The sequence below is a fragment of the Oncorhynchus mykiss genome, chromosome 26 (assembly GCF_057628025.1).
Source record: "Oncorhynchus mykiss isolate SJ-2025 chromosome 26, ASM5762802v1, whole genome shotgun sequence".
NCBI classification, from domain to species: Eukaryota; Metazoa; Chordata; class Actinopteri; order Salmoniformes; family Salmonidae; genus Oncorhynchus; species Oncorhynchus mykiss.
This window is the reverse complement of record NC_143047.1, coordinates 39,375,266-39,399,133: the sequence shown is the minus strand read 5'-3', so window position 1 is coordinate 39,399,133 and position 23,868 is coordinate 39,375,266. Positions and strand designations below refer to the sequence as shown.

At 40.8% G+C, this 23,868-nt stretch overlaps 1 protein-coding gene and 1 long non-coding RNA gene across 3 annotated transcripts in view; one reads left to right on the top strand and one right to left on the bottom strand.

Moving 5' to 3' along the window:
- Positions 1–23,868, top strand: part of LOC110520392 (integrin alpha-11) — a 98,922-nt gene that overhangs the window by 64,904 nt on the left and 10,150 nt on the right. For both annotated transcript variants that reach the window (XM_036963840.2, XM_036963841.2), the window contains exons 14-20: positions 3,170–3,504; positions 10,832–10,998; positions 14,814–14,953; positions 17,365–17,475; positions 17,882–17,967; positions 18,054–18,264; positions 19,558–19,656. In XM_036963840.2, the coding sequence (XP_036819735.1) occupies positions 3,170–3,504; positions 10,832–10,998; positions 14,814–14,953; positions 17,365–17,475; positions 17,882–17,967; positions 18,054–18,264; positions 19,558–19,656 (1,149 nt within the window). The remainder of the gene's footprint in view (positions 1–3,169; positions 3,505–10,831; positions 10,999–14,813; positions 14,954–17,364; positions 17,476–17,881; positions 17,968–18,053; positions 18,265–19,557; positions 19,657–23,868) is intronic.
- The window catches only part of LOC110511871 (uncharacterized), a 40,724-nt gene continuing 18,517 nt past the window's right edge, over positions 1,662–23,868 (bottom strand). The window contains exon 2 of the long non-coding RNA XR_016492342.1: positions 1,662–3,355. This is a non-coding gene — a long non-coding RNA (uncharacterized LOC110511871). The remainder of the gene's footprint in view (positions 3,356–23,868) is intronic.

Genomic DNA, 23,868 nt, shown 5'->3' with positions numbered 1-23,868 from the left:
AAAGGGGCTTCTTAGTAGGTGGAAAATGACTACAGAGGAATTCCTGTAGTTTTGAGACTCTCTCTCTCTCTGTTTCTCTCTGTTTTTCTCTCTCTGTTTCTCTCTGTTTCTCGCTCTCTGTTTCTCTCTGTTTCTCTCTCTCTGTTTCTCTCTCCCTCTCTCTGTTTCTCTCTCTCTCTATCTCTGTTTCTCTCTCTCTGTTTCTCTCTCTCTCTGTTTCTCTCTCTCCCTCTCTCCCTCTCTGTTTCTCTCTCTCTCTCCCTCTCTCTCTCTCTGTTTATCTCTCTCTCTCTCTCAAATATACTATAAGGGGTACCTGTGGACTGATAAGGGCTTGATCATTAAGGTTCCCCAAACAAGAAAAAAAGACAAGGGATCCCCCAACTAAGGACACAGGTGTTGTGTTTATGTTAAAAATAAGTGACAGAGAGGTGGCCTTCCATTCTACCAATAAGCCACTGTGGAATGACAGTGATGGTCTCCCCATCCCACCACATGTTTCTAATGTTCCCCACTGAGTATGATCCTCTCTCTCTCTCACACACACACACACACACACACACACACACACACACACACACACACACACACACACACACACACACACACACACACACACACACACACACTACCCTGTCCTCCTCTTTCCTTTTAAAAGACAACTGAAAAAAACAAGTGATCTAATGTTTCAGCCGTTCATAGGATGTAGATTAGGGAGGAAGATGAGACAGACTGGAGAGTGATAATGTGCATGGCTGATGACGGCCTAAAATACTTGGCTCCCATACTTTCTTCATGCTGAGGGATTGTACCTTTTTCCAGACTGAGGATAAACCTAATTCTACTCTGACTGACTTTACACCCACTGTGAATACTCAAAGTTCCTCAGAAACATCCCTAAAGAAACATCAAGAAGCCTTGTTTGCCTTTGATCATGTGACACTCGGATGAATCTCCCATCCCTCATGTTGACAATGTTTTTGGGAAATCATATTTCCCCCTTGGGATAGAAAATGAGTTAAAACCTTCCTCTTGCGTGAGCAAAAACAATGCGGCTTGAGGTTTTCAGTTGATTTCAAATTCAAAACTCATAACTCCCCAGTTATTGTTTGTTAGTTACTTTGGTCTATTTATGTAAACAAAAACAAAGGTTTCCAACTTGTTTTGTTTACTTTCCTAAATGAATTTGGAATAACAAATGAAAGCTTCTGTAAAGACTGAAGGGGAAAGTTAAAGACAACAATGTCTCTATGTCTCATTATGAGCTGTGTAAATAAATGGAGGACTGTCCATTTGAAGAAGCTCATCGATGGATGACTGAGATATCCCAGAAGCCTGTGTGGTGGGGCTACCCGGCCGCAGCACAGGAGATAATAGATTTAGAACTTACAGTTTTTTTCAATTGCGAAAACACAATTTCTGAAACCTTGCTCCATTTCCTGAAAACATTCAACACAAAACCTCATCTTCAAGCACTATTTACATAACCTCTGACTGCTCTCGCAAAATGAAACATTCGCCTCAAAACAGTTTTACCTGTGTTCAAAATCATACACTGCTCTCAAATCATAAACAAAGTGATTAAAATGATGTACACTCTCAAGCAGTCAGTAAACTATACACCGAAAAATAGAAAACACATTGTTCAAAACATACTATTCTCAGGGAGAAGTACATTTTTAATCTAAAAAAAATTAATATTTTTCCGTCATTGTCTTTTGATGAACGAAAACATGTTCTATCATAGTAGCTCAAAATTGATAGGAAATTACTACTCTGCTTTGCTCTTTGTAATTTTATTTTTTGTTCTTCCTCCTCCTTGTACCCCTATTTTTACAGTACTGTACCCTGCATCTCACAAACTTGTCCTTTGTCTCTGTGATACTGTAATTCTTGTTCTTTGTTGATATGAACCTGCAACCAGTCAAAATTTATTGAGCAGTCAGTACTGTTAATAAATGGAAAGCACAATGTTCAGGGCCATACACTTTGTCCATTGTACAGTATACAGCCTACAATGCACTGTACTACAGTATACAGCCTACAATGCACTGCACTACAGTATACAGCCTACAATGCACTGCACTACAGTATACAGCCTACAATGCACTGTACTACAGTATACAGCCTACAATGCACTGTACTACAGTATACAGCCTACAATGCACTGTACTACAGTATACAGCCCACAATGCACTGTACTACAGTATACAGCCTACAATGCACTGTACTACAGTATACAGCCTACAATGCACTGTACTACAGTATACAGCCTACAATGCACTGTACTACAGTATACAGCCTACAATGCACTGTACTACAGTATACAGCCCACAATGCACTGTACTACAGTATACAGCCCACAATGCACTGTACTACAGTATACAGCCCACAATGCACTGTACTACAGTATACAGCCTACAATGCACTGTACTACAGTATACAGCCTACAATGCACTGTACTACAGTATACAGCCTACAATGCACTGTACTACAGTATACAATACTAAAACACTCGTCCTCGTACATTGTTTCTTCTATCCATTCTCAGACTTTCTCCTTCCCACCTTCAACAACCTGTTTGCTCTCTGAACTGGCTTATATTGGTTGTGTCGCATCATTTGAAACAGGTTAAATCAATTTTGAGTGGTTGTGTTCAATCAATGACATATGTTCTCTATTTGTATTTGATTGTTGCCACTTGTGTTTACCAGTATGGATGACATGTGCATTAGAGTGCAGAATGTGTTTTGAGAATGAGAATGTGTTTAGAGATTTGCTGAAAAGTCTAAGTGAGATCTGCAAATTGTGTTTTACCATGTGAAATGGTTTAAGGTATTGACAACAGACTGCATAATTAGCTAAATGAGTCCAGGCAACTGAAAACTTTGTTCAGCCAATGGGTTTTAGTGTTTTAGCAATTGAGAAAAACTGTAACTCCATTTCCTTAGCCATTATGTCTGTTGTTGATGGATTCCACTTGTGCATATGTTTTTCAACCAAAGACTCTTTAAGTACAGAGTAACAAAGAGAATCCTACCAACCAATAGGGGAAACATTAGCAAATACATAATTGAATAGACATGCACATGACACAACCTTTACCTACAGTACCCTCTATCCCGTGTATCAGAAATATTCCAAAATGACATCCTATTTCCTTCTTCAGAATCGTTTCGTCCTGGAGGGAGCGTTGGAGATCCAGGACCATGGTCAGAACGCTCGGTTCGGCTCCTCGCTCGCCCCGGTCCCTGACCTGAACGGGGACGGCTTCAACGACGTGGTGGTGGGGGCTCCTCTGGAGGATGACCACAGAGGAGCTATCTACGTCTTCTTCAGCCAACGCAACAGGATTCTGCGGAAATACAAACAGAGGATAGCTGCGTTAGACATCGCTAGTGGCCTGCGCTACTTTGGCCGTAGTATCCATGGCAGTATGGACATGAATGAGGATGGCCTGGTGGACTTGGCCGTGGGGTCCCTGGGGGCAGCCGTGCTTCTATGGTAGGTCACTTAGATATTAACAAGTGTTCTACTGTTCCTCTGGTAGGTCACTTAGATATTAACAAGTGTTCTACTGTTCCTCTGGTAGGTCACTTAGATATTAACAAATGTTCTACTGTTCCTCTGGTAGGTCACTTAGATATTAACAAGTGTTCTACTGTTCCTCTGGTAGGTCACTTAGATATTAACAAATGTTCTACTGTTCCTCTGGTAGGTCACTTATATATTAATAAGTGTTCTACTGTTCCTCTGGTAGGTCACTTAGATATTAACAAGTGTTCTACTGTTCCTCTGGTAGGTCACTTAGATATTAACAAATGTTCTACTGTTCCTCTGGTAGGTCACTTAGATATTATCAAGTGTTCTACTGTTCCTCTGGTAGGTCACTTAGATATTAACAAGTGTTCTACTGTTCCTCTGGTAGGTCACTTAGATATTAACACCTGTTCTACTGTTCCTCTGGTAGATCACTTAGATATTAACAAGTGTTCTACTGTTCCTCTGGTAGCTCACTTAGATATTAACAAGTGTTCTACTGTTCCTCTGGTTGGTCACTTAGATATTAACACCTGTTCTACTGTTCCTCTGGTAGGTCACTTAGATATTAAGTGTTCTACTGTTCCTCTGGTAGGTCACTTAGATATTAACACCTGTTCTACTGTTCCTCTGGTAGGTCACTTAGATATTAAGTGTTCTACTGTTCCTCTGGTAGGTCACTTAGATATTAACACCTGTTCTACTGTTCCTCTGGTAGGTCACTTAGATATTAACACGTGTTCTACTGTTCCTCTGGTAGGTCACTTAGATATTAACACCTGTTCTACTGTTCCTCTGGTAGGTCACTTAGATATTAACACGTGTTCTACTGTTCCTCTGGTAGGTCACTTAGATATTAACAAGTGTTCTACTGTTCCTCTGGTAGGTCACTTAGATATTAACAAGTGTTCTACTGTTCCTCTGGTAGCTCACTTAGATATTAACAAGTGTTCTACTGTTCGTCTGGTTGGTCACTTAGATATTAACACCTGTTCTACTGTTCCTCTGGTAGGTCACTTAGATATTAAGTGTTCTAATGTTCCTCTGGTAGGTCACTTAGATATTAACACGTGTTCTACTGTTCCTCTGGTAGGTAACTTAGATATTAACAAGTGTTCTACTGTTCCTCTGGTTGGTCACTTAGATATTAACACCTGTTCTACTGTTCCTCTGGTAGGTCACTTAGATATTAAGTGTTCTACTGTTCCTCTGGTAGGTCACTTAGATATTAACACCTGTTCTACTGTTCCTCTGGTAGGTCACTTAGATATTAACACGTGTTCTACTGTTCCTCTGGTAGGTCACTTAGATATTAACAAGTGTTCTACTGTTCCTCTGGTAGGTCACTTAGATATTAACAAGTGTTCTACTGTTCCTCTGGTAGCTCACTTAGATATTAACACCTGTTCTACTGTTCCTCTGGTAGGTCACTTAGATATTAACACCTGTTCTACTGTTCCTCTGGTAGGTCACTTAGATATTAACAAGTGTTCTACTGTTCCTCTGGTAGCTCACTTAGATATTAACAAGTGTTCTACTGTTCCTCTGGTTGGTCACTTAGATATTAACACCTGTTCTACTGTTCCTCTGGTAGGTCACTTAGATATTAAGTGTTCTACTGTTCCTCTGGTAGGTCACTTAGATATTAACACCTGTTCTACTGTTCCTCTGGTAGGTCACTTAGATATTAACAAGTGTTCTACTGTTCCTCTGGTAGCTCACTTAGATATTAACAAGTGTTCTACTGTTCCTATGGTTGGTCACTTAGATATTAACACCTGTTCTACTGTTCCTCTGGTAGGTCACTTAGATATTAAGTGTTCTACTGTTCCTCTGGTAGGTCACTTAGATATTAACACCTGTTCTACTGTTCCTCTGGTAGGTCACTTAGATATTAAGTGTTCTACTGTTCCTCTGGTAGGTCACTTAGATATTAACACCTGTTCTACTGTTCCTCTGGTAGGTCACTTAGATATTAACACGTGTTCTACTGTTCCTCTGGTAGGTCACTTAGATATTAACACCTGTTCTACTGTTCCTCTGGTAGGTCACTTAGATATTAACACGTGTTCTACTGTTCCTCTGGTTGGTCACTTAGATATTAACACCTGTTCTACTGTTCCTCTGGTAGGTCACTTAGATATTAAGTGTTCTACTGTTCCTCTGGTAGGTCACTTAGATATTAACACCTGTTCTACTGTTCCTCTGGTAGGTCACTTAGATATTAACACGTGTTCTACTGTTCCTCTGGTAGGTCACTTAGATATTAACAAGTGTTCTACTGTTCCTCTGGTAGCTCACTTAGATATTAACAAGTGTTCTACTGTTCCTCTGGTAGCTCACTTAGATATTAACAAGTGTTCTACTGTTCGTCTGGTTGGTCACTTAGATATTAACACCTGTTCTACTGTTCCTCTGGTAGGTCACTTAGATATTAAGTGTTCTACTGTTCCTCTGGTAGGTCACTTAGATATTAACACCTGTTCTACTGTTCCTCTGGTAGGTCACTTAGATATTAACACCTGTTCTACTGTTCCTCTGGTAGGTCACTTAGATATTAACAAGTGTTCTACTGTTCGTCTGGTTGGTCACTTAGATATTAACACCTGTTCTACTGTTCCTCTGGTAGGTCACTTAGATATTAAGTGTTCTACTGTTCCTCTGGTAGGTCACTTAGATATTAACACCTGTTCTACTGTTCCTCTGGTAGGTCACTTAGATATTAACACGTGTTCTACTGTTCCTCTGGTAGGTCACTTAGATATTAACAAGTGTTCTACTGTTCCTCTGGTTGGTCACTTAGATATTAACACCTGTTCTACTGTTCCTCTGGTAGGTCACTTAGATATTAAGTGTTCTACTGTTCCTCTGGTAGGTCACTTAGATATTAACACCTGTTCTACTGTTCCTCTGGTAGGTCACTTAGATATTAAGTGTTCTACTGTTCCTCTGGTAGGTCACTTAGATATTAACACCTGTTCTACTGTTCCTCTGGTAGGTCACTTAGATATTAACACCTGTTCTACTGTTCCTCTGGTAGGTCACTTAGATATTAACAAGTGTTCTACTGTTCCTCTGGTAGCTCACTTAGATATTAACAAGTGTTCTACTGTTCCTCTGGTTGGTCACTTAGATATTAACACCTGTTCTACTGTTCCTCTGGTAGGTCACTTAGATATTAAGTGTTCTACTGTTCCTCTGGTAGGTCACTTAGATATTAACACCTGTTCTACTGTTCCTCTGGTAGGTCACTTAGATATTAACAAGTGTTCTACTGTTCCTCTGGTAGCTCACTTAGATATTAACAAGGGTTCTACTGTTCCTCTGGTTGGTCACTTAGATATTAACACCTGTTCTACTGTTCCTCTGGTAGGTCACTTAGATATTAAGTGTTCTACTGTTCCTCTGGTAGGTCACTTAGATATTAACACCTGTTCTACTGTTCCTCTGGTAGGTCACTTAGATATTAAGTGTTCTACTGTTCCTCTGGTAGGTCACTTAGATATTAACACCTGTTCTACTGTTCCTCTGGTAGGTCACTTAGATATTAACACGTGTTCTACTGTTCCTCTGGTAGGTCACTTAGATATTAACACCTGTTCTACTGTTCCTCCGGTAGGTCACTTAGATATTAACACGTGTTCTACTGTTCCTCTGGTAGGTCACTTAGATATTAACAAGTGTTCTACTGTTCCTCTGGTAGGTCACTTAGATATTAACAAGTGTTCTACTGTTCCTCTGGTAGCTCACTTAGATATTAACAAGTGTTCTACTGTTCGTCTGGTTGGTCACTTAGATATTAACACCTGTTCTACTGTTCCTCTGGTAGGTCACTTAGATATTAAGTGTTCTACTGTTCCTCTGGTAGGTCACTTAGATATTAACACCTGTTCTACTGTTCCTCTGGTAGGTCACTTAGATATTAACAAGTGTTCTACTGTTCCTCTGGTAGCTCACTTAGATATTAACAAGTGTTCTACTGTTCCTCTGGTTGGTCACTTAGATATTAACACCTGTTCTACTGTTCCTCTGGTAGGTCACTTAGATATTAAGTGTTCTACTGTTCCTCTGGTAGGTCACTTAGATATTAACACCTGTTCTACTGTTCCTCTGGTAGGTCACTTAGATATTAAGTGTTCTACTGTTCCTCTGGTAGGTCACTTAGATATTAACACCTGTTCTACTGTTCCTCTGGTAGGTCACTTAGATATTAACACGTGTTCTACTGTTCCTCTGGTAGGTCACTTAGATATTAACACCTGTTCTACTGTTCCTCTGGTAGGTCACTTAGATATTAACACGTGTTCTACTGTTCCTCTGGTAGGTCACTTAGATATTAACAAGTGTTCTACTGTTCCTCTGGTAGCTCACTTAGATATTAACAAGTGTTCTACTGTTCGTCTGGTTGGTCACTTAGATATTAACACCTGTTCTACTGTTCCTCTGGTAGGTCACTTAGATATTAAGTGTTCTACTGTTCCTCTGGTAGGTCACTTAGATATTAACACCTGTTCTACTGTTCCTCTGGTAGGTCACTTAGATATTAACACGTGTTCTACTGTTCCTCTGGTAGGTCACTTAGATATTAACAAGTGTTCTACTGTTCCTCTGGTTGGTCACTTAGATATTAACACCTGTTCTACTGTTCCTCTGGTAGGTCACTTAGATATTAAGTGTTCTACTGTTCCTCTGGTAGGTCACTTAGATATTAACACCTGTTCTACTGTTCCTCTGGTAGGTCACTTAGATATTAAGTGTTCTACTGTTCCTCTGGTAGGTCACTTAGATATTAAGTGTTCTACTGTTCCTCTGGTAGGTCACTTAGATATTAACACCTGTTCTACTGTTCCTCTGGTAGGTCACTTAGATATTAACAAGTGTTCTACTGTTCCTCTGGTAGCTCACTTAGATATTAACAAGTGTTCTACTGTTCCTCTGGTTGGTCACTTAGATATTAACACCTGTTCTACTGTTCCTCTGGTAGGTCACTTAGATATTAAGTGTTCTACTGTTCCTCTGGTAGGTCACTTAGATATTAACACCTGTTCTACTGTTCCTCTGGTAGGTCACTTAGATATTAACAAGTGTTCTACTGTTCCTCTGGTAGCTCACTTAGATATTAACAAGTGTTCTACTGTTCCTCTGGTTGGTCACTTAGATATTAACACCTGTTCTACTGTTCCTCTGGTAGGTCACTTAGATATTAAGTGTTCTACTGTTCCTCTGGTAGGTCACTTAGATATTAACACCTGTTCTGCTGTTCCTCTGGTAGGTCACTTAGATATTAAGTGTTCTACTGTTCCTCTGGTAGGTCACTTAGATATTAACACCTGTTCTACTGTTCCTCTGGTAGGTCACTTAGATATTAACACGTGTTCTACTGTTCCTCTGGTAGGTCACTTAGATATTAACACCTGTTCTACTGTTCCTCTGGTAGGTCACTTAGATATTAACAAGTGTTCTACTGTTCCTCTGGTAGGTCACTTAGATATTAACAAGTGTTCTACTGTTCCTCTGGTAGGTCACTTAGATATTAACAAGTGTTCTACTGTTCCTCTGGTAGCTCACTTAGATATTAACAAGTGTTCTACTGTTCGTCTGGTTGGTCACTTAGATATTAACACCTGTTCTACTGTTCCTCTGGTAGGTCACTTAGATATTAAGTGTTCTACTGTTCCTCTGGTAGGTCACTTAGATATTAACACCTGTTCTACTGTTCCTCTGGTAGGTCACTTAGATATTAACACGTGTTCTACTGTTCCTCTGGTAGGTCACTTAGATATTAACAAGTGTTCTACTGTTCCTCTGGTTGGTCACTTAGATATTAACACCTGTTCTACTGTTCCTCTGGTAGGTCACTTAGATATTAAGTGTTCTACTGTTCCTCTGGTAGGTCACTTAGATATTAACACCTGTTCTACTGTTCCTCTGGTAGGTCACTTAGATATTAACAAGTGTTCTACTGTTCCTCTGGTAGCTCACTTAGATATTAACAAGTGTTCTACTGTTCGTCTGGTTGGTCACTTAGATATTAACACCTGTTCTACTGTTCCTCTGGTAGGTCACTTAGATATTAAGTGTTCTACTGTTCCTCTGGTAGGTCACTTAGATATTAACAAGTGTTCTACTGTTCCTCTGGTAGGTCACTTAGATATTAACAAGTGTTCTACTGTTCCTCTGGTAGCTCACTTAGATATTAACAAGTGTTCTACTGTTCGTCTGGTTGGTCACTTAGATATTAACACCTGTTCTACTGTTCCTCTGGTAGGTCACTTAGATATTAAGTGTTCTACTGTTCCTCTGGTAGGTCACTTAGATATTAACACCTGTTCTACTGTTCCTCTGGTAGGTCACTTAGATATTAACACGTGTTCTACTGTTCCTCTGGTAGGTCACTTAGATATTAACAAGTGTTCTACTGTTCCTCTGGAAGGTCACTTAGAGATTAACACCTGTTCTACTTTTCCTCTGGTAGGTCACTTAGATATTAACAAGTGTTCTACTGTTCCTCTGGTAGCTCACTTAGATATTAACAAGTGTTCTACTGTTCCTCTGGTTGGTCACTTAGATATTAACACCTGTTCTACTGTTCCTCTGGTAGGTCACTTAGATATTAAGTGTTCTACTGTTCCTCTGGTAGGTCACTTAGATATTAACAAGTGTTCTACTGTTCCTCTGGTAGGTCACTTAGATATTAACACCTGTTCTACTGTTCCTCTGGTAGGTCACTTAGATATTAACAAGTGTTCTACTGTTCCTCTGGTAGGTCACTTAGATATTAACACCTGTTCTACTGTTCCTCTGGTAGGTCACTTAGATATTAACAAGTGTTCTACTGTTCCTCTGGTAGCTCACTTAGATATTAACAAGTGTTCTACTGTTCCTCTGGTTGGTCACTTAGATATTAACACCTGTTCTACTGTTCCTCTGGTAGGTCACTTAGATATTAAGTGTTCTACTGTTCCTCTGGTAGGTCACTTAGATATTAACACCTGTTCTACTGTTCCTCTGGTAGGTCACTTAGATATTAACACGTGTTCTACTGTTCCTCTGGTAGGTCACTTAGATATTAACAAGTGTTCTACTGTTCCTCTGGTAGGTCACTTAGATATTAACAAGTGTTCTACTGTTTCTATGGTAGGTCACTTAGATATTAACAAGTGTTCTACTGTTCCTCTGGTAGGTCACTTAGATATTAACAAGTGTTCTACTGTTTCTATGGTACTGTATGTATGCAGAGCATATAATAACCACATGTATGATCATAACACTGTGTATGGTTCATCTGCAGGTCTCGCAGTGTCGTCCGAATTCACGCCAACATCAGGTTTGAACCCAGCAAGATCAACGTCTTTGTGAAGGACTGTGAGAGGGGAGGCAAGGACGTGACCTGCATGTCAGCCATAGTGTGTCTAAACGTCACCGCCCGGACAGCCATACCTCCTACACAGGAAGTGGGTGAGTGTCAAAAGTGACCAATTAAGTCACGTCATAGACTATAATGTAGCCTGCATCCTTCTACTGATTATAACTTCAGTGAGTCACGTCATAGACTATAATGTAGCCTGCATCCTTCTACTGATTATAACTTCAGTGAGTCACGTCATAGACTATAATGTAGCCTGCATCCTTCTACTGATTATAACTTCAGTGAGTCACGTCATAGACTATAATGTAGCCTGCATCCTTCTACTGATTATAACTTCAGTGAGTCACGTCATAGACTATAATGTAGCCTGCATCCTTCTACTGATTATAACTTCAGTGAGTCACGTCATAGACTATAATGTAGCCTGCATCCTTCTACTGATTATAACTTCAGTGAGTCACGTCATAGACTATAATGTAGCCTGCATCCTTCTACTGATTATAACTTCAGTGAGTCACGTCATAGACTATAATGTAGCCTGCATCCTTCTACTGATTATAACTTCAGTGAGTCACGTCATAGACTATAATGTAGCCTGCATCCTTCTACTGATTATAACTTCAGTGAGTCACGTCATAGACTATAATGTAGCCTGCATCCTTCTACTGATTATAACTTCAGTGAGTCACGTTATAGACTATAATGTAGTCTGCATCCTTCTACTGATTATAACTTCAGTGAGTCATGTCATAGACTATAATGTAGCCTGCATCCTTCTACTGATTATAACTTCAGTGAGTCACGTCATAGACTATAATGTAGCCTGCATCCTTCTACTGATTATAACTTCAGTGAGTCACGTCATAGACTATAATGTAGCCTGCATCCTTCTACTGATTATAACTTCAGTGAGTCACGTCATAGACTATAATGTAGCCTGCATCCTTCTACTGATTATAACTTCAGTGAGTCACGTCATAGACTATAATGTAGCCTGCATCCTTCTACTGATTATAACTTCAGTGAGTCACTTTATAGACTATAATGTAGCATCCATCCTTATACTGATTATAACTTCAGTGAGTCACGTTATAGACTATAATGTAGCCTGCATCCTTCTACTGATTATAACTTCAGTGAGTCACGTCATAGACTATAATGTAGCCTGCATCCTTCTACTGATTATAACTTCAGTGAGTCACGTCATAGACTATAATGTAGCCTGCATCCTTCTACTGATTATAACTTCAGTGAGTCATGTCATAGACTATAATGTAGCCTGCATCCTTCTACTGATTATAACTTCAGTGAGTCACGTCATAGACTATAATGTAGCCTGCATCCTTCTACTGATTATAACTTCAGTGAGTCACGTCATAGACTATAATGTAGCCTGCATCCTTCTACTGATTATAACTTCAGTGCAAAAGATGTCAGATTGACTCCAACTACCTTGAGATATTGCTGATGTTGCTGAACTCTTTCTCTGCACTTCTCATAATATGGGTTCTGTTTAAGCCGCCCACTGCTTACTGCTTTTATGGGGATGAGAACTAAACAAATAAAACTGGATTCATCTTAATGGATGTAATATCCCAGTGGAGCCACAAAGCCTTGTTTATATTCAGGAAGAAGTTTATTCACTGTTGTTCGTTCACTGTACAGTCAGCAGAGGACCTCATTGTCTTTCAGGCAAAACTGACATCTTGATTAACTCTACTGTTGATCTCCTACTGTTCTGTTTGAAGCAAAGCTTAGCCTTTCCAAGACTGTTTAATGTTTAGAGCAAAGCTTTCCAAGACTGTTCTATGTTTAGAGCAAAGCTTAGCCTTTCCAAGCCTGCTACACATTGGCTAAGGATCTATTCTTCACTAGAAGTAATGCAGTTCAGAGATCCAAACGTGTATTGCTCAATGTCTCTGTTTGGTTGTTGTTGAGTCAGTCAGACCGCTCTGTTGTTGGCTCACTAAGTGAAAGGGTGATGGCTTCTTGCCCCGGAGCAGAGCCACAGGAAAATGTTTCCTCGCTATCAGTGACAGTTTAGGATATCATTCTATGTGCCAAACACATACGCTGCAGGCTACAGAGCGGTTACGGACATGCTATGCCAACTGCTACATCTGATGAGAACTGATCTGGATCATCCTAGCCTCTGACTGTTAAGTAGCCTAGCATACTGTATGTAAATTGCTCTCCGAATAGTATGCATTCTGTCCACTGTTAATTAGCCTAGCATACTGTATTTAATTGCCCTCCGAATAGTATGCATTCTGTCCACTGTTAATTAGCCTAGCATACTGTATTTAATTGCCCTCCGAATAGTATGCATTCTGTCCACTGTTAATTAGCCTAGCATACTGTATTTAATTGCCCTCCGAATAGTATGCATTCTGACCACTGTTAAGTAGCCTAGCATACTGTATGCAAATTGCCCTCCGAATAGTATGCATTCTGTCCACTGTTAATTAGCCTAGCATACTGTGTGTAAATTGCCCTCCGAATAGTATGCATTCTGTCCACTCTACTCATTGAATTTCTATGGTGGCAATATAATCAGGCTGATGGTTGTCAAGCCGCGGATAACCCGACATGGCTACCCCACACTTCTGAATCTCCCCGGAGACCGTTTCGGTTGCCGTGGCTCTGAGGTGTTGAATCACCGACAGTGACCCACCCGTGCTCTGACACAAGGTATCTCTGGTCACAATTTGTTTTAAAGGTTGAGGCCTGTTGGCTCAAGTTTTCCCCCTTGTGTGGGATTATAGGAGGCAGGCTAAGGAGGCAGGCTAAGGAGGCAGGCTAAGGAGGCAGGCTAAGGAGGCATTGAGGCGTGGATGTTTCTGGTTAACCTCCCAACCTCCCGCCATCTTTGTCAAATATGTTAGATGGGCCAAACTAATAGGAAGAAGGCTCAGAAAGTTATCTTGTCCTCCGCCGGGACGGTTGGTCATTTAGGGGACACTGAACAGTGGGAACACATTGATTTGATTTCCCCTCATCATCATGTCTGGTCTAGTAACATCTGTCAGATGTGCTGCTGCTGCTGCTGGGGCTGCAAGTCTGTTGTTGTCAACTGTACAAGGAAGACTAAACTTTGAGAAAAGAGATATCTCCAAATGTGCTTAAGGTAACATGCTTTCAACTTTAAGCAGCATCTGATGGAAATGGAAAGAGCATGTGTTCAACATCCACTGAAGTAGCTATCAACTTTAATAGATACAGTAGTTGCTGTGGTAACCAAACAATCACACTTGCTAGTTTAGCTAACCAAACCATCAGTTCTAGCTTGCCATTATGAAAATGGAATTCAACAATGCCAATGTTTTCAATTGAACTTTTGCTTTTAAAAAGCAGCTCAAATATAGAACATGTAAGAATGAACTATAGCCATTGAATTCTACCGTGCAAATATACCATACGTTATAGGGAAATAATGCACACACTAGAATGCCTTTCAAGCCAATCAGAAAGGAGCATTCAACAATGCCATGGTATAATGGAGAGAGTAGGTATGAGGTATGGGAGACCAGTGTACTCTCCAGTTGGCATGCTCAGTAGAGTAATGTGCATGAGCTCTGCATTTTATGGTATTTTCCCCAAGCTATTAAAGCAGTGTAATAAATAACGTGCCTCTTAAACAGTGTGGGTTGGAAATGAATCACTTCCAAAGCCATATGGCTCAAGAGGTCTAGTCAACTCTCTCAACTCCGCAGTAGTCACTCATTCAACTGTCCTCGACTGAGACGTTGTTTCAGTTCCTTGAAGGTGGCTCTTGTATTTTGTCCAAGTTTCTTTTTTGTAATGTAATCTGTGCTGCTTCTGGTCATTACTTTATAGAGAATAAAGTATTGATGTATAGAACATGTTTCCAACATTTATGCTCCCTCTTTCTTCATCTCTCTAGCTATCACTTACAACACCACCATTGGGGAGCGCCGATTCAACCCCAGAGCCATAATGGACGACCCTGATAAACTGCTGTTTCAAAACCTGACCCTGCTTTCTGGAGAGGAGACCTGTCAACACATCTACTTCCATGTCATGGTGAGCACTGACTGAACTCTAGCTGAATTCCAAATCAACATATAGACTCTAACTTATCCGGGAGATCTGAGATTATTGGATAGGTGGAAGCAATATGACCACATTTACATACAGCCAATCAGAAGGTAAGATAGAGACTTGAGATGGTATTATCCAGAGCCATGTATTTAGATAATTGGGACAACTTTTATAATTGTAAATATTATAATTCTAGACATTCAGACATTCAGCATAGCAATATTGAAATATTCCCCTATGTAATGTTAATGGGGGGGTAACATGGTCAATTTATAATGCAGAAACCTCAATGTCCTGACAATCTAAATACATGCCTCTGGTTTATTCCTATCATTGTAACGTTTCCTATTCTGTCCTATCATTATGTTTCCTATTCTAACATTATGTTTCCTATTCTATCCTATCATTATGTTTCCTATTCTATCCTATCATTATGTTTCCTATCCTATCATTATGTTTCCAATTCTAACCTATCATTATGTTTCCTATTCTATCCTATCATTATGTTTCCTATTCTATTCTATCATTATGTTTCCTATTCTATCCTATCATTATAACGTTTCCTATTCTATCATATCATTATGTTTCCTATCCTATCATTATGTTTCCTATTCTATCCTATCATTATACCATTTCCTATTCTATCCTATCGTTATGTTTCCTATTCTATCCTATCATTATAAAGTTCCCTATTCTATCCTATCATTATGTTTCCTATTCTATCCTATCATTATGTTTCCTATTCTATCCTATCATTATGTTTCCTATTATATCCTATCATTATGTTTCCTATTCTATCCTGTCATTATGTTTCCTATTCTATCCTATCATTATGTTTCCTATTCTAACCCATCATTATAACGTTTCCTATTCTAACCTATCATTATGTTTCCTATTCTATCCTATCATTATAACGTTTCCTATTCTATCCTATCATTATAAAGTTTCCTATTCTATCCTATCATTATAAAGTTTCCTATTCTATCCTATCATTATAAAGTTTCCTATCCTATCATTATAAAGTGTCCTATTCTATCCTATCATTATAAAGTTTCCTATCCTATCCTATCATTATGTTTCCTATTCTATCCTATCACTATAACATTTCCTATTCTATCCTATCATTATAACATTTCCTATTCTATCCTATCATTATGTTTCCTATTCTATCCTATCATTATAACGTTTCCTATTATATCCTATCATTATGTTTCCTATTCTATCCTATCATTATAAAGTTTCCTATTCTATCATTATAACATTTCCTATTCTATCCTATCATTATAACATTTCCTATTATATCCTATCATTATAATGTTTCCTATTCTATCCTATCATTATGTTTCCTATTCTATCCTATCATTATGTTTCCCATTCTGTCCTATCATTATAAAGTTTCCTATTCTATCCTATCATTATAAAGTTTCCTATTCTATCCTATAATTATAAAGTTTCCTATTCTATCCTATCATTATAAAGTTTCCTATTCTATCCTATCATTATAACATTTCCTATTCTATCCTATCATTATGTTTCCTATTCTATCCTATCATTATAACGTTTCCTATTCTATCCTATCATTATAAAGTTTCCTATTCTATCCTATCATTATAAAGTTTCCTATCCTATCATTATAAAGTGTCCTATTCTATCCTATCATTATAAAGTTTCCTATTCTATCCTATCATTATAAAGTTTCCTATTCTATCCTATCATTATAACGTTTCCTATTCTATCCTATCATTATAATGTTTCCTATTCTATCCTATCATTATAACGTTTCCTATTCTATCCTATCATTATGTTTCCTATTCTATCCTATCATTATGTTTCCTATTCTATCCTATCATTATGTTTCCTATTCTATTCTATCATTATGTTTCCTATTCTATCCTATCATTATAACGGTTCCTATTCTATCCTATCATTATAAAGTTTCCTATTCTATCCTATCATTATGTTTCCTATTCTATCCTATCATTATAAAGTTTCCTATTCTATCCTATCATTATAACATTTCCTATTCTATCCTATCATTATAACATTTCCTATTCTATCCTATCATTATGTTTCCTATTCTATCCTATCATTATGTTTCCTATTCTATCCTATCATTATAACATTTCCTATTCTATCATTATAACATTTCCTATTCTATCCTATCATTATGTTTCCTATTTTATCCTATCATTATAAAGTTTCCTATTCTATCCTATCATTATAAAGTTTCCTATTCTATCCTAACATTACAACATTTCCTATCCTATCATTATAACGTTTCCTATTCTATCCTAACATTATAACGTTTCCTATCCTATCATTATAATGTTTCCTATTCTATCCTATCATACAGTTGTAATAATGCTAATCCTCCCCACGTGTTGTTGATCCAGGAGACCACGGACTACGTGAGGCCCATCGTGTTCACTGTGGCAGTGGCACTGCAGGATCCCGACCAGGGCCCTGCGCTGGACGACACCTGGCCCACCACCTTCAGGACTGAGGTGAGATGCAAACATCTGACCACTGACAATCATCACTTCTTATGTAATCACTGATTAGAAATGTCTGGACAGGTAAAAAAAACAATATTTGCTGGAACCTTCCGTTCATCTGTCCAATCATATCAATTCAGTGATCACTTCAAGGAAGCGACGAAGGAAGGAAGCGCTTTGAGCGGGTCACATGACTGCTTGACCTGACCACTAACCAGTCGTCTCCTTGTTTAGCTCTTAGTCTACAGCTTTATGAGTGGTATTGTAGCGATTAAGGGGAACCTCCAGGGGCTTGAACCAGTGACACTATGGATTGCAGGGCAAGCATAGTAGTCGCTGTACCATAAAGGTCCAGACCTCTTGGCATAGCCGTACTATCATATGGATTGTAACTGAGTATCTCCCGCTCTACTAGCTTCCCTTCTGGAATGGCTGTGATGAGGACGACCGCTGTATACCAGGCCTGTCCTTACAGAGTACAACTGACCTGCTGTCTTGGAGGTGAGCGCACACACACCACACACCACACACCACACACCACACACACACAGATCAGAATTGATTGATTTCCCCCCCTCCCCCCACAGGCAGTTCTGTGGGAATGCAGTCCACTCCAGGGGTGCGATGTGTCGACGTCTGTCCGAAGGAGGGGCGGAGGGGTCAGAGCGAGTGATGGAGGGATCGAGGAGGAGGATGGTGGTGGACGTTCGTCTGGAGAACAGAGGAGAAAACGCCTACGGAGCCCGCCTCAACATCACCTACACTCCTAACCTACGATTCTCTAGTCTCATAGTCAAGGTGATGATTCACAGTACATTGGATTTTAAAGACCACTACTCCAGGACCCAAAGACTATAGTAACAATACAGTCCAATAAATGGCAGTACTGCAGACAACAGTACACCAGAATACCAGTATTGCAGACACCAGTATACCAGTACCGCAGACACCAGTATACCAGTACCGCAGATACCAGTATACCAGTACCGCAGATACCAGTATACCAGTACTGCAGATACCAGTACACCAGTACCGCAGATACCAGTATACCAGTACTGCAGACACCAGTATACCAGTACTGCAGACACCAGTATACCAGTACTGCAGACACCAGTACATCAGACACCAGTATACCAGTACTGCAGACACCAGTACACCAGTACCGCAGATACCAGTATACCAGTACATCAGACACCAGTATACCAGTACTGCAGATACCAGTACACCAGTACTGCAGACACCAGTACATCAGACACCAGTATACCAGTACTGCAGACACCAGTACACCAGTACCGCAGATACCAGTATACCAGTACTGCAGACACCAGTACACCAGTACCGCAGATACCAGTATACCAGTACTGCAGACACCAGTACACCAGTACCACAGATACCAGTATACCAGTACTGCAGACACCAGTATACCAGTACTGCAGACACCAGTATACCAGTACTGCAGACACCAGTATACCAGTACTGCAGACACCAGTACTGCAGACACCAGTACACCAGTACTGCAGACACCAGTACTGCAGACACCAGTACACCAGTACTGCAGACACCAGTACTGCAGACACCAGTACACCAGTACTGCAGACACCAGTATACCAGTACTGCAGACACCAGTACACCAGTACTGTAGATACCAGTATACCAGTACTGCAGACACCAGTATACCAGTACTGCAGACACCAGTACACCAGTACTGCAGATACCAGTACACCAGACACCAGTACACCAGACACCAGTACACCAGTACTGCAGACACCAGTACACCAGTACTGCAGATACTAGTATACCAGTACTGCAGACAACAGTACACCAGTACTGCAGACAACAGTACACCAGTAGCGCAGAGTCACAGAAACAGTGCTTGGTTGACTGCTCACAGAAGTCAGTGTGAAGATGATTTGGCCAGTCACCTTTAGACTAGTACAGTCTGTCTATTGAATAACAAGCTTTCCTCAAATACAGTATGGAGTACTACTGCACCTGTTCTAGCCATATAGAATATAATTATTCCTGAGGGAATTCAGGCTTGTCTTATGTAGGAGATTGTCTCAGTGTGTTTTATCTCTGTTTCCATCTCAGGACAACTCGGATATCAAGATAGAGTGTCGCAGTGAGGACAGACAGAGGCATGAGAAGACCTGCAACGTCAGCGCTCCCTTCATGAGAGCCAAGACGCAGGTGAGTGAGAGTCCCTTTAATGACACAGGCATTCAAGGTAGACCACACTGAGACACAGTTCACCACAATGCACCATACCAGACCGTTCATGACCACAGGGTACCACAACTTAGTGGAGTACTGTAGCATATCATGGATCAGAATAGGAGACCATAGACCATAACAGTGCTTACCAGAACAGTAAACCAAAACAGTGGACCATTAAAGACCATAGTAAAGTAATACAGACCGTTTGCAACCACAGAGTTGATCAAGGTGCACCATGGTTAATCTATATGGGGTTGATCCTGGACATTTTACAATCAAGTCACCCACGTATCCAACCCAACCATCTAAGAGTTACGGAAGAGTGTCCTTCCTGCCCCAACTCCCGTCAAGAGGGCTGTCAGCAGTGTGCCCTCCGCACACCAATCTGGTAACCATCTCCACCACTTTAATATTGTCAATATTATGGTGCAACAGTTCTCCTGGGCTTATCAAACACCATCACAACAAAATATCATAACAAAATGCATTATTGCCCTTTATACAATCAACTACATACACCAAAATCACAAATATATACATATCTCATCCGAACAGCCCTGTACAAACAAGTATCCACACTTAACATGTGTCTATGCCCCTAAGCACTGAACATAGGAGTTTGGTTAAAAAAAATCAATTATTTGATCATCTCTTTATAGCTTTTTATAGTCTGGTATCCAGAAATAGAACCCCGTGGCATGCCAGAGAACATTAGAACACATTCAGGCATTCAGTAACCTGGAGTCACCAACAGTAACAGTAACTCAACACCAACAGTAACAGTAACTCAACAGTAACAGTAACAGTAACTCAACAGTAACAGTAACTCAACAGTAACAGTAACTCAACAGTAACAGTAACTCAACACCAACAGTAACAGTAACTCAACAGTAACAGTAACAGTAACAGTAACTCAACAGTAACAGTAACTCAACAGTAACAGTAACTCAACAGTAACAGTAACAGTAACAGTAACTCAACAGTAACAGTAACTCAACAGTAACAGTAACTCAACAGTAACAGTAACAGTAACAGTAACTCAACAGTAACAGTAACTCAACAGTAACAGTAACTCAACAGTAACAGTAACTCAACAGTAACAGTAACAGTAACAGTAACTCAACAGTAACAGTAACTCAACAGTAACAGTAACTCAACAGTAACAGTAACAGTAACTCAACAGTAACAGTAACTCAACAGTAACAGTAACTCAACAGTAACAGTAACTCAACACCAACAGTAACAGTAACTCAACAGTAACAGTAACAGTAACAGTAACTCAACAGTAACAGTAACTCAACAGTAACAGTAAGTCAACAGTAACAGTAACAGTAACAGTAACTCAACAGTAACAGTAACTCAACAGTAACAGTAACTCAACAGTAACAGTAACTCAACAGTAACAGTAACTCAACAGTAACAGTAACTCAACAGTAACAGTAACTCAACACCAACAGTAACTCAACACCAACAGTAACAGTAACTCAACAGTAACAGTAACTCAACAGTAACAGTAACTCAACAGTAACAGTAACTCAACAGTAACAGTAACTCAACAGTAATTGCTTTATTTCTAGTAGCACAGAAAGACACTTCAAATGGAGATGTATTCTGTTCCAATGAAATATCTGGATAATCAAATGCATATATAAATAAAGGTCACACACACACAGCGAGCAAGTAGTGGTCTCAGTTAACCAACCGTTTCATCCACTCCCCAATCCTCCCACCACATTACCCCACCAAGTCATTAGCGCAAATAACGGTAATCTCCTTGACAACAGAATTACCGCAGGATTATTTGCTTCATATTCTCTCCAACAAAAACCCTTCTGAGGGATCTGATCTGGGGCCATGTTGGGGGAGCCTTCTGAGGGATCTGATCTGGGGCCACGTTGGGGACCCTTCTGAGGGATCTGATCTGGGGCCACGTTGGGGACCCTTCTGAGGGATCTGATCTGGGGCCACGTTGGGGGAGCCTTCTGAGGGATCTGATCTGGGACCGCGTTGGGGACCCTTCTGAGGGATCTGATCTGGGGCCACGTTGGGGACCCTTCTGAGGGATCTGATCTGGGGCCATGTTGGGGGACCCTTCTGAGGGATCTGATCTGGGGCCACGTTGGGGACCCTTCTGAGGGATCTGATCTGGGGCCATGTTGGGGGACCCTTCTGAGGGATCTGATCTGGGGCCATGTTGGGGGACCCTTAAAAAAAATGAAATTAATTAATCACCCACAGTCATTGTGTTTGAATGGGAGCCAGACAGAGTCACAAGCCAGATGTTTTCTGTTCTGGTTGGGTCTCTTTAAAGTGTGGTACTGAGTTAAGACTCCCAGTAAACCACCCTAGCTGCAAAGCCAGCCCATTGAAACCAACAGTGTTCCCTGTAGAGAGCAGAGGCCAGCCCAGTGAAACCAACAGTGTTCCCTGTAGAGAGCAGAGGCCAGCCCAGTGAAACCAGCAGTGTTCCCTGTAGAGGCCAGCCCAGTGAAACCAGCAGTGTTCCCTGTAGAGGCCAGCCCAGTGAAACCAGCAGTGTTCCCTGTAGAGGCTAGCCCAGTGAAACCAGCAGTGTTCCCTGTTGAGGGCAGAGGCCAGCCCAGTGAAACCAGCAGTGTTCCCTGTAGAGAGCAGAGGCCAGCCCAGTGAAACCAGCAGTGTTCCCTGTAGAGAGTGGGTATCGTACGGTATAGCTCTACAGTGGCTGGAGTTGGCCCAGAACAGAGTAACATCAGATAGGTACAGTACGGTATAGTGCTACAGTGGCTGGAGTTGGCCCAGAACAGAGTAACATCAGATAGGTACAGTACGGTATAGTGCTACAGTGGCTGGAGTTGGCCCAGAACAGAGGAGAGTAGCATCAGATAGGTACAGTACGGTATAGTGCTACAGTGGCTGGAGTTGGCCCAGAACAGAGGAGAGTAGCATCAGATGGGTACAGTACGGTATAGTGCTACAGTGGCTGGAGTTGGCCCAGAACAGAGGAGAGTAGCATCAGATGGGTACAGTACGGTATAGTGCTATTACAGGGTTTCCCAAACTCAGTCCCGGGGACCCCAAGGTGTTCCCATTTGTTTTTTCCCCAAAGCACTACACAGCTGATTCAAGTATTCAAAGATGAATGATGAGTTGATTATTTTCATCAGCTGTGCAGTGCTAGGGAAAGAAACTAAACATGCCCCCCTTGGGGTCCCCAGGACTCAGTTTGGGAAACACTTTACTATGGTGTCTTGAGTTGGCCCAGAGCAGAGGAGAGTACCTAAGGCACTTTCTGGTTTTACATTCTCCACTGTGTCAGGGCTCTGATTGGCCCTAGTCATTACCCACACCGCTCCACTGTGTCAGGGCTCTGATTGGCCCCAGTCATTATCCACACCACTCCACTGTGTCAGGGCTCTGATTGGCCCCAGTCATTACCCACACCACTCCACTGTGTCAGGGCTCTGATTGGCCCCAGTCATTACCCACACTGCTTCACTGTGATGTCTTCCAAGCCAATGCCGCTGAAGCCAACCATTAGAGTTATTATTACTGTCAATATCCTCCCCCCATAGGACCTGGCATAAACTGACCCAGTCCTCAGCATTTTGGTCAGGCAGACAAGATGAACATTCCTTTGACATATCTGATGCCTACAGCACAGTGTGTGTTTTTGGTTTTACCAAGTCCTCACAAGGATATTAAAATAAGAACAATTCAGACAAGTGGGGATATTTCGCCAGGTCATCATAAGGAAAAATACAATTTTAGACTTAGAGATTAGATTTAGAAGTTAGAGGAAAATAGGATTTTGAATGGCAATCAATTGTTTGGTCCCCACAAGGATAGTAAAACAAATGGGTGTTATAATGTAGAGGTTCTTGTTTGTGTACATTCAGTATCTGTGTTCTGTCAGAGTTGAGGCATTCTATACAGGCAGGAAGATAGCTGCCTCATTAGGCATTCCTTCCTGCCCAGCCGGAATGAATCAGGGGTCCATCATGCGATGGAGGACAGTTAACAATGCTCCCCGCCTCTCCTCCTCTTCTCTCCCCCTCCTTGAATGGAGCCAAGGATTGCAGTTAGTGGGCTGACTATGCACTGCATACTAAATACAGCTGGAATTTAGGCTTGTTTGTGTCTGTTTTTGTGGCGAGAATGTCCTTACTGCTAAGTGTTGCAAGGATTGTTTTGGCCGTCTGGACA